The sequence below is a fragment of the Lygodium microphyllum genome, chromosome 4, assembly GCF_053477565.2.
Source record: "Lygodium microphyllum isolate KBCC chromosome 4, Lygodium_microphyllum_v1.1.10, whole genome shotgun sequence".
NCBI lineage: Eukaryota > Viridiplantae > Streptophyta > Polypodiopsida > Schizaeales > Lygodiaceae > Lygodium > Lygodium microphyllum.
The window spans coordinates 21,395,459-21,407,047 of NC_141138.1; the positions used below are offsets into that span (position 1 = coordinate 21,395,459).

An 11,589-nucleotide genomic window follows, 5' to 3' on the forward strand; every position below is an offset into this window, starting at 1 on the left:
TCCAAACCAATGGGTCCTTTAGTTAGCCCCCAAGTTGTACTTCCTAGTTTGCAAGTCGACTGGGAATGTGAGACACTTGATTTTACTTTCTAGTAACCAATTCTCCTTTGGGATCTACCCTTTTGAAAATAAAGTTCCTTAGTATCCCTCTAGTTGGAGGTTACTAATGAAAGGTAAGAATTGCATCTAGTTCAGTTCTTAGCCAAAGGCCTTTAAATACACATGCCTCTTTATTGTTATGCTATATCCTTGGCTGTGTTCCACTTCTATATTGCTCTTTAGCTTTTATAACAGTTGTTGTTCTACAAGTCTCAATCTTTGGATTAATCCCCTTGGACATATAAACGGATGGGCATGAGCAAGGTAACTTGTGGTACCCCTTCTTCGTGAACATTTTTTCTTTGTTATACCTTGGCTATTCCTTGAAAAGTGGGTTCTAATGTCGCTAGATTTAGCATGTTGTACATGATTGAAAATGGAATTTTCCATTTGTTCTTGCAAGTTATTCTTTGCAATATTTTGAATTACTATTGATGCATTAGCTCTTTGGCTATGCTTTGTTCATGCGCGTGCACGCACGTGCACACACGCACACGTGCACACACGCACGCACACACGTGCACGCGCGTGCACGCACACACACACACACACACACACACACACACACACACACACACACACACACACACACACACACACACACACACACACACACACACACACACACACACACACACACACACACACACACACACACACACACACACACACACACGTGTTCAAGTCATGGAGGATACAAAAAGAGAAGTGATAAAATAAGATCCATCATTACTAAGAAACTCACACAAACCCTAAGAGAGCTTCACACTAGAGTACTTACCCAATCAATAGAGTCTACTTTTGTTTACTTTCCATTTGGAAAAGGCTAGGCAACTTAGCACCTACCAAATCTCATTTTTAAAAGATAAGAGGCCCTTGACCATGAGATCTAGATTTCACCACAATCAATCAGTAAAATGTGGCCCTAACTCATACAAAGGAGTAACTAGAATTTTCCTCTTCAAGAATATATAAGTTTGTCAATACTATTAAAGAGGAAACTATCAAGTTAGTGAAACATAAGCTATTTAAGCAAGTAATGAAGAGCAACCAAGGCTTGGTCATGTAGATCACAATAGATCTCGCCACACCTCCATGAGGGAACTATTAGAACACACATGCTACTGTGGAGAGCTTGTCCACTTGAGGGAACAATGCCACAATCCATCAATTCTCAAACTATGTTACATTGCCCAAAAGGTGAAATCAAATGATTTGTATTTATAATGTGATTTGGAAGAATTTATGAAAGATAAATTTTAAAGTTTTTGCAAACTTTGAAGAGTTATAAATGTTATTCTACATCTTTGTCATCAAACTTTTCAATAACCAACAATCAAGAATGGGATATTCAATAGAGTTGAATGAGAGGCAATGAAGTAATTTGATGAGTGAGATATGGGTTTCTATATAGACACTAGATATTTATGCTTGTAAAAGAATATTTTTGGTATAAGAAAAGTTTGACAGCTTTTGGCCATTATAGTCTCACCTGCAATAGCAACATGAAGTGTTTTGTACATTGCAATTAAAACTTGTTATTAGGAGATGATTTATGTTAATTCCAAAAGAAAAAGGCTTCATAACTTTTTAAGGATGTTTATTGTATAAGTAAATTGGATATTTCATTGAGAATTTGGCTCCCACCCATAGAAATTGTATCAAATTGAGCAACACCATAAGACTAGGATGTGCACTATATAATTTTTTTGAATTGAAACTAAGTTCTAGCTGCATGCAAAAGAAGGGAATACTAGTCATTTGGCCACAAAGAGGGCTTGATACCCAAGGGGATTGGGGAAAATCTACCCTAAATATCATGTATAAAGGGATGAAAAAGAATAGAACAAGCTATTCATGTCTGTCCTAACTTTGCTTCCTATTTGAGAATGAAAATTGATGTAGCTTAAATATTTATGGGCTAGTTCACTTTGTGCTCCCCCTATCACATTGTATGCTAGTCTTTGGGAAGTCCGATGAGGAGAATCCTTCACAACTTTGAGTATATATGCAAGTCTAATGATGATAACCCTTCATAACTTGAACTAGTTTTAATTATTGATAGTAGTGTGTAGGCATATAAACTTTAATCTTGACGTCTACATGTTTGTCAAGCTTGGAGCCTTCAACACTTAAATATGGTGCTTGCATTTTCTCAAGAAAGATCTCACTTTTAATTTGTATTAGTAAAAATATAAAAAAAACATACATTAAGAAGCAACATTTAGGCATATGATGACCAAGAAGAGTTCAATTTATCTCTTGACCCATATTTCCACAAGTAGAAAAAAGGGTTTGATCTTAAACTCATTTTCTACAAAACTTTTATCACAACAAAAATCCAAAATTATGTATTGCCAAATTTTTGTACAAACCTAAGATTTAAAAAAAACATACATAAAGTATGGCCAAAGAATCCTAAGCTAAGGTCCACTTTGTATCCACATATTACATGCTAATCAAACTTGTTACGCTTGTGAACCACCATGGGCAAAAGTGACCAATACACCAAACTCTCTTTTGCTATCGGTATGAGAAAAATAACTTGGTTATTGAGCTATGGGTTGATCGATTTTTCACCTATGGTACCACATATCCACAATTCCATATATGTACCTTAAAAATAAAGGGTCATAGTCTTATAATTCAAAGGTACATCTTTCTCCAATATACAATTTAGGCAAAAACCTAGAAACACAAGTTGATATGCATAAAACCTCAAGCTTGATGCTCTTAATTAGCCTAGTGTATTGTTTGACATAGAAGGAAAGAGCTAGTAGTGTGTTAAAAAAGGTTGTAGAATGAAGCTATCAAAAGCCAAGCAATCTTTACGCAAGTTCATTTTCCAATAAAATGAGGAGTAACTTTTAAGTAGCCATAATAGTTTTGACAATCCAAAACTTATTCGATATCTCACAAGCACTACTTCATATAGAATACATGGATCACATAAATCCAAGAATACCATAGGAGGGATCTAATCATCAAAGTAGATCAATCTGATTTAACTTTCATGGATCACATAAATCCAAGAATACCATAGGAGGGATCTCATCATCAAAGTAGATCAATCTAATTTAACTTTCATATTAGTATAAAGACTAACTTTGATAAAATTTAATGAACTCCAAACTAGCATAAGAATCCATTCCTCTCTTCCATCTAGGCGTTGTTTCACATTCGCATGAGGTTAAAGCCATTTTAGGCACATTGTAGGTAATCATCAAAGTAGATCAATCTAATTTAACTTTCGTGTTAGTATAAAGACTAACCTTGATAAAATTTAATGAACTGCAAACTAACATAAGAATCCAGTCCTCTCTTCCATCTAGGCTTTGTTTCCCATTTGCATGAGGTTAAAGCCATTTCAGGCACATTGTAGGTATGATACAAAAAATCAAATTTCTCTTCCATCTATGTTTTAATTTTTTTGCCAATAGTTTTTTAATGGTCATTTATGATCAATTCAACTGTCAACTGAAAGTTTTCATTCACTTCTAGTGTTTCTCTTAGACTATTAATATATCTAGCTATACCTCTTCATGGATTCAAGTCCTTAACCTTCATCGATTCCTCAAGCGTATCCTAGTTTTTAATTGGTCTTATCTTAGCTTAAAATTTTGGCCAAATCCTAAATGGCATCATTTTCATAATGAGCTTTGTGATCTCTTTCTGTTACTCTTTTTGGGGGGTCATAATATTTAGAGTATGATATCTATTAGGGGCCTGAAGCTACAATTTAAATTATATACTTCGAAAAAATTTTGGGGTATGTTTATGACCACATGCAATGCATGGTGACCAAGATCACATGGTAATAAGCATCATTATTGGACAACCCACAAGTGTGTACGACCAATCAATGTCCTATATGTGTAGTGGCATCTAGGAATATTCAAAGCTAGCTTCCTTACCCAACTTACTCATAACCTAGATTAAGATCATAGAAACTAAGATTAGCATAAAATTTTATTCTATTAGCATGCAAAATTTTACAAATTTAAAAGTCCATCTTGATCTAATGTTTCACTATAGAACAAATATTTGAGTATCAATTTGGATAGCATGTTAAGTTGATCATATTCAATGTGAGTTACCAATGAAAGCTTGGGGTAGTTTGCACCTTCTCTTTATAACCTCATTATTGATCAACACACTTGAGATAATATGTAGATATGCTTCTAGTCCCTTTCTCAATAATGTTTAGTCCCTTTCTCAATAACTTCTAGTCCCTTTCTAAATAAGTCCTAGTCCCTTTGAGAGTAACTCCTCAAGCAATGCTTCTTGAGCAGTAAGTAATAAGACACCTTAAATCACATATCTCCCAATTTACATTTAGTTTCAAATGTAAACAAATATATATCCTAGTTTGCATAAATTATGAGATGTGAATAAATTCAACATACTTATTCCTAAGGAAATCGAAGCTATATGAAGTGTAAATTAGTTTTCCTCCTATGTAGATCACAAATCTATGTGCAAAGGTAGAAAAATAAAAAACTTCTATGAGAAGGCCTTTTTGGGCAACATCATCATCATGGTTATTTGATCATCATCTTATTTGGTAGAATGTTTCTTATTCCTAACTTATGCTATCAAAACCCATAGGATACACATGTTTTAAAGTATGAACCAAAGAAGAGCCAAACAATAGATGCTTACATTATAGGCAAATGTTTAAAGCATGCATCCATCTTCTTCATCATAAGACTCTTGAAGCAAGAAGTTTGGAATTGGGAAAGTAAACCTAGAGGAAACATACAAAATAAATAACTTGGTAAATTCGTTCCACATCATCTATATGTTAGTAGCTAAACCATTATGAGCCTTCCATGTTACAATAAAAAAGACTTTCCTAGAGAAGACCTTTTACCTCATAATTATTTCACAAAAAGTTATGATATGTGCATGTTGCTTAGCCTTATGACCTAGGAAAACATACAAAAGAAATAGCTTTACAAATTTGCTCCAGGATAGTCTATATTAGTAGCTAAACCTTCGTGAGCCTTCCATATTGCTACAATAAAAAAGACTTCTCTCAAAGAAGACCTTTACCTCAATTATTTCACAAGCACTTATGATATGTGCATGCCGATTAGCCTAATGAATTTGGCACATTATTAATTTACATAGAACACTTGAAAAAGAATTAGATTTATGCAATTTCTCATTTAGTCAGTCATGACTATCATGTCACATGAATCAAGAACAACTTATCATGACTAATTTGTGAAATCATGTCATTAGTGGGCAAAATGAATACGTCCTATGGAAGCCAATAAATGTATTCATATTAGCATCATAGATGACAAAAAGTCCAAGGATTTCTATAAGATATGTTATATTTTAAGTAAGACAATGGATTATAGAGTTAGAAATGTATCTAAAAACTATGTTTGTGGAAAGCAAAATAAGCTTGCCTTAATTTTATCTCGAAGAAAGTCCCATGGAGCCAATTCAATGAATGCAAGAATAGTTTGCAAAAATTTACCTTGTGAACTATCATCATAAGACATGTGATTTGAATATTGATTGATAAGAATGCCTATACAAAGATCATATATCTTGGGGATGTGAAAAAATTTTGAATGCAAACGAATAATTGAAAGCGAGCTCTAACTCAAAGTAAGACACACAAGGCATTAAATTTCAAAATGGTGGATCAAGGAAGATTGAAATGGGGTTTGATCATGCGATAAGGGTTGTTTCATAGTGTGCGGTGGGTAGGACCATGCAGGGAGAGGGCATGGTTGACACCCCAGGAGGGGTGGGCTCCTCGGGCTCATGGCAAGGGTCCCAAGACTGATGGAGGGTGTTAGGGGAGGGGGGTAGTTGACAGGGAGGGGGGATAGAAGGGGGGCCGAAAGCGTCGACACTGATTGGGTAGGTAGTTAGGTGGGGTTGCAGGTTCGAGTAGTAGGAGTGATAATCAGGGTAGGGAGCTTCTAGGGTGGACATCATGGGACAAGTGGAAGGAATGGTAGTAGGGCTAGGGACACTATTGGTAGAGCTAGTAGAAGGAGGGTTAGGGCTACTGATGGTGGGGGTAGAATGATTAAGGTAGTAAATTATGTAGGTGCTAGACTTGGGCCTGAGTTCGGCCTCCCCGTGGGCAAAATGGCAGCCAGCGCCAAAGCGGCAGCCTTCCGGGGTGGTAAAGCGGTTGCAGAGGCGCGTCTTGTAGCCGTTGATGGGTCCTGCAGCAGGCTCCATGGCGGGATTGATCATGGACGTCGAGCTGCTGCCATGGTAGCTATGGTGGCCAGCTGCTGCTTGACTCATTAATATTGGCCCCCTCGCATTAGCTGCCGCCCCTGCAGTGTTCATATTCCTGTCCAGGTAGTGCAGGAAATGGCAGCTTTCCCCAAACGGGCAGCCCGCCGTGCTGCATCATTATCGATTTGTAACATATTATCTCGTGCCTCTCATCGATTGATTCTCGATGGTATGATGTTTAACCTTAATATTACTGCTTACCTGAAAAATTTGCTGCAGGGCTTTGTCTTCACCGCAGGTGTATTGCAGCTACCGCTGGACTGGGCGCTATATTCTGTTCAAAGTACAGATTAATCAGCACTATTAGGGAAGCCAGACACAGGTGATCGATCAGAGCCTAATCCCTCAATACTGCCAGCCAATCGATTATCTGCGTATCTAATCCAGAACTTCTCTTTTGATTACAGTCCACAACCGAATCAAGCAAACCATTACCATAGTCGAACAATCGACCAACACAACAGCTAATTATCCGATTATACCCAACAGCCCACAACCAAATCAAGCGAGAATTAATTATCGTATTCCAACTCTCGATCAATCCAAGTATACTTACCAGACGCAATTAGGGTACTGTCGGAATTAGAAGAAGGAAATGGAGTCGCCATGGTGCGGCTGCAGTGGACGTCAACCACGTTGCAGAATCAATTAGGCCCTGTGAGAAGAAGGATGATAATGATGGTGGAGATGAGGAATTATATGATCGTGATCGGAGGGAGACGATCATGTGAATTAACGTGAACATGACAACAAGCGAGATAATGGGATAATGTAACGGCCGGCAATGGTTAAGCTTTAATTAGCTAGTTAAGGAATAAAATGTTGGCTGTTCGATAAGACGAAGGCGAAAAGAAAGAGAAGCAGGAAAGGAAGAGGAAAGCCATGGAAGAGAAAGGTCTCGTCAAGATCGAGATCGAGAGAGAGAGAGAGCGGTTTTGCGAGTCTTGGTGTATGTTCCTTACGAAGTGTCCAACCCGTGAAGTGAAAGCCTTCTCCATTCCAATGAGCCTTTTGTGGACCGTGCCAAAAGCTTAGGACTCCGGGTAAAGGGGTCCTCAATACAATGACAAGTGTCTCCATATGGTACATCTTTTGTGCCAAATTGTCATTCACTTGGGATGGGTTGCATTTTGCTTTTGGCAAGAGTCACAATGCACATGCCTTAGCCCCTTTACCTTAGGTCTAGGATAGCCTAAGGAGGAAGCACTTCCAATTCCCCATAATAATTGCTGCTCTTTTTACCTTCCTAAGACCATCTCAAGTTGCACTACATATGAAAGTGCTGAATTTCCTTGAAGTTCTTTAGGACAAAAGATTTAAAAGAGAACATATTACACAAAGTACATATCGTAATTTACAAAAAACTCTCAATTGTATGCTCAGGTTATAAATACAATGCCAAGTTATACTAAATATAAATAGGGTGGCACTATATTGAACGAGCAAAAAGCTCATTGGTTCACTACTAAGAAAATCTATATATCATGTATGTTCAAGAGGTACTCTAAAACCCGCTTACATATTCATACTATCATGAACCAAATGACCTCTTTTTCTCAATAAAAGTGTGGGTTTTTTAAAAAGCTAGTGAATGTAAAATGACTAAATTAAAGGAGCTTTCTTATGTTATAAGTCTACCTATTTTTTTCTAAAATACAAATGAAATAGCTTTCTTGATATACTCATGTGATACACTTAGATATTGTGAGATATACCCCTCAAGAGTAAGAGGATTCCAAGTGTAGTTGCTCATCTATATGTACATGAACTACAATATCCCATCACTCCTCATTATTGAAAAAGGTAAATCTCATATATATATATATATGAGGTCCTCTAAATTCTTAAACATCATCACATTTCAAGATAAAACCCCACTACTTGTAGGACAAACCTCAAAACCATGTCTTGGAGAGTAAGAAACATCTCATTCCTAAGACCTAACTAAACCCAACCCACCTTAAAGAAATATACCTATCTATGTCTCTTCTCATTCCTAAGACCTAACTGAACCCAAGACACCTTAAAGCAAAATACCTATTTGTGTCTCTTCTTCATGGCTTGTAGTTGTGTCACTATGTTCTCTTTAGCTCATTTGAATTTGATAGAAACTCTTCACATAGTTAGTCACTCCTAAATCTATTAAAGAATTCATAGCTATTGAACAAAAAGATAAGCTAGGTACATGATTAGATCCTCCTCCTTTTTATAAGTATGATACTCTTAAATTTCTAGGTTTTATAAATTGCAAGCATCCTTGCTTCATACCTTGTCAAACCATATTTGCTTGATATTTTTGAATAAAGTCTCATCCAATCCTTGCTTACTCATTTTAAAAGGGCAATCAATATAAGAACTTGAAACTTCTTTTGGAAAGTATGATCTAACTTGTTTTTATACCTAATTGCCAAAGTCCCCCTTCTAAACCCTTATCATTGAAGTCCCTATTCATTTGAGTTATTCCCTTCTTTTGCACATTCATGTAATCCTCATAGACTTTAAATGTAATCCTCATAAGCTAAAATATTATTCGAATGCATCTCTTGTAACTATGATAACTTACTTTTGTTGCTACACTAAAGCTTATCACTAGATTGCTTCCTCATTGTTCATTTAAGTGAAATTTCAATAATTTGTCTTTACAGAGCTATTCTAAAGTTTTGTGATTATTTATCTTCAATGAAGAAATATGAACTTGGTTGGGAAGTAGATCCTTTTCTTTATAAAATCAAATGAAGACAATAAAACATGTGCAAGCTTTGACCACCATTCTGTATGCGAACAATGCACATGGAGGCTTGAAATTCCAAGTCTATGGATTTTCCAACATCATATTTGTAGCATAGAAATCAACTATCCATTGAACATTAAATTCATGTCATTACATTGAGGATACTATGGGACTATTGCACATGTAGTGATCCCCATCTCTTCTCACACATAATCTACTAAATCTCCTCTAAATCTTGGATCTCAATTTGACAACATCTCTAAAGAAAAAATGTACTTACAACAAAATTTTCATATATACAACTCCCCATGTCTTGCTTTGTAATGTGATAGCAATTTAGCTCTAACTCTTCCCATATATTGACTCTACTTGAATAGAATGTTGGAAAGTTTTTCCTTTCTACAAGATAATAGCTCCAATTCACAATGAAGAACCAAAGAGATATAGAAATTGTACTAAATATTTGGATAGATATTCCAAGATAAAAAGGAAAGATAAAGTTTACCCTTCTTTGAAACCATGATGGGTCACCATAGTAGAGAGACAAGGAGGCATCTCTCAAAATTATGGGAGCCTCCCCCTTCATACATGCTAAGAGAACTAGTACTACAATAATTATAACCCTAATAATAACAAGAAATGTATCTCCCTCATGATTGATAAGGAGGAAAAATGGAGGTTCATTGGCCTCTATGGCTCTCACATGCTCCCTAATATTGGTTCTTTTTTACTCAAATGAAATAGGGAAAGTTCCTCTAATCTCACCTCAAAGAGCTTGAATTAGGCTAAACTTTTTTCTAGATTGGTATAATCTAAGAAAAGGGGTTGAGAGAAATTCTTGATATTATGTTTTGAGAGCTTAGGGCAAAGCTACATGTGGCAACACTAGCTTCTTACCCTAGAGCAATGAAAAGGAAGAACTTGATTAAAGTTTCAGGTAAGTTACTCATGAATATATGTGTGCATCATGGGGGTTCAAAATAAGGTATCTTTAAAATACTACACACACACACACACACACACCAATATAAATGGGTTATTTACAGATTGAATAGAAAAGGGTTATGTTTTATTCACAAAAAATTCATAGATAAGGATATTTATAAATAGGCATTGAATGCATGTAATGTAGAGGATACACACATAACAACTTCCTCTAGTTATTAATGGAAGCATCCTCAAGGTGTAATGAAGGTGGTGTTTTGGTATGATGGAAAATTGAAAGCAACTAAAATAGCCCTTCTAAAGACTTTAGCTCTCATCCCTTGCAACCTATCCAAAACTAAGTCTATTTATGTTGTAGTGCTATGGTCGTTGATGGGTTTGAATTGTACACACATTCTCCAAGTACCAACCTTACACCCTAAAGCTCCCCATGATAGATGAATTTAGCCTTTAAAAGATTATTCACTTTTTCATTCAACAACATAGTGTGTTCATCTAATATAGATCTCCATTGTTGGGGTAAAGGCCAATGACCAATAGCTAATTGGGCATCCCTAGTATAAGTACACACTATACAATCATATTTATGTGAAAATAACAAATAATAATGGTACTTGTCATGCATGCATGGGTGCCTTGCCTTTAGAGAGCACAAAAGTTCTGTTAACCTCCAACTACTCAAGATAATAGCCTCTTTTAGAACCACATTGGTATCTTTAGGAAAATCCATGGATTATTTATGAATTAACTTTTAGTAAGCCCATTTAGACTGATCACCTAGCCTTTGAAACTTTGGTTCATAATCCCTTGTGCCATAATGTAAGCTTGTTGCCTGCTATTAGTGCTACAATCGAGCTATCCTATGGATTGTGTGCACTCATGATCCTTGTCCCGATAGTACCATCCATTCTGCCCACAAAACTCTCTTATGTGCTCCTCTCTCTCAACCCTCTTGCACTCCATAGCTTCTTCCTTACCATCCTACCATTGCTTTCCTCTCAGTTAGTATACTCATGGGAGCTCATGCTTGGAGCAAGGAGTGTAAGGAGTGAAGCTTTTCCAACAAAGATGTAGGATTCATGCTTTTCTTATGACATTCATGTTAAAATGAATAGTGCTATAGGCTATGCTACAAGCACATATAAACCATTGTATCCCATAAGCAAAGTGAGGGGAGTGTGTCCAAGTTATAAATCTATAAAAGAATGTACTTGTAACCATAAAATCAATCGTCTTTTCCATGCCACTATGGTTTCATTCTTGTACTTCTACTTTCCTCCATAGTCTACTCTTATCTTCTTGTATAAACCATGTTTTACAACATGGTATTAGAGCCTCTTACCTAGAGGTTGTGAGGTTGTGGGAGCTTCCAAACCTACCACCCAAAGTCATTAAGAAGACAAGAAGATCATCATCCATTAAGTTAGAGCTCTCTATTGTGCTCACTTTAGAGGTTTCCATTATCAATAGAAGGAAGAAGGAAAGCCATTGGAGTGTTTATACAAGGTCTATTTTGTCAAGCTTCTTATATCATCCAC

The 11,589-nt window shown here is 36.3% G+C and overlaps 1 protein-coding gene across 2 annotated transcripts; it reads right to left on the minus strand.

Annotated features, from left to right (window-relative positions):
• Positions 1 to 4,608: 4,608 nt before the first annotated feature.
• Positions 4,609 to 7,373, minus strand: LOC148036867 (uncharacterized). Of its 2 annotated transcripts, none has more exons than XM_087677197.1 (3): positions 6,932 to 7,373; positions 6,577 to 6,649; positions 4,609 to 4,846 (listed from the first exon to the last, which is right to left on the minus strand). In XM_087677197.1, the coding sequence occupies exons 1-3, from the start codon at positions 6,981 to 6,983 to the stop codon at positions 4,777 to 4,779; spliced, it is 195 nt and encodes a 64-aa protein (XP_087533323.1). In that variant the 5' UTR covers positions 6,984 to 7,373; the 3' UTR covers positions 4,609 to 4,776. The 2 variants fall into 2 exon arrangements, with proteins under 2 accessions (XP_087533323.1, XP_087533322.1); XM_087677196.1 differs by lacking the exon at positions 4,609 to 4,846 and adding an exon at positions 5,613 to 6,484.
• Positions 7,374 to 11,589: the final 4,216 nt, after the last annotated feature.

What these genes read in the sequence shown, in the direction of transcription:
- LOC148036867 (XM_087677196.1), bottom strand. Translation starts at nt 6,983, where the DNA reads ATGGCGACTCCATTTCCTTCTTCTAATTCCGACAGTACCCTAATTGCG. An exon ending in CAGTACCCTAATTGCGTCTG is followed by an intron (nt 6,650 to 6,931) that starts GTAAGTATACTT and finishes TACTTTGAACAG; the next exon opens with AATATAGCGCCCAGTCCAGC. An exon ending in CCCTGCAGCAAATTTTTCAG is followed by an intron (nt 6,485 to 6,576) that starts GTAAGCAGTAAT and finishes ATAATGATGCAG; the next exon opens with CACGGCGGGCTGCCCGTTTG.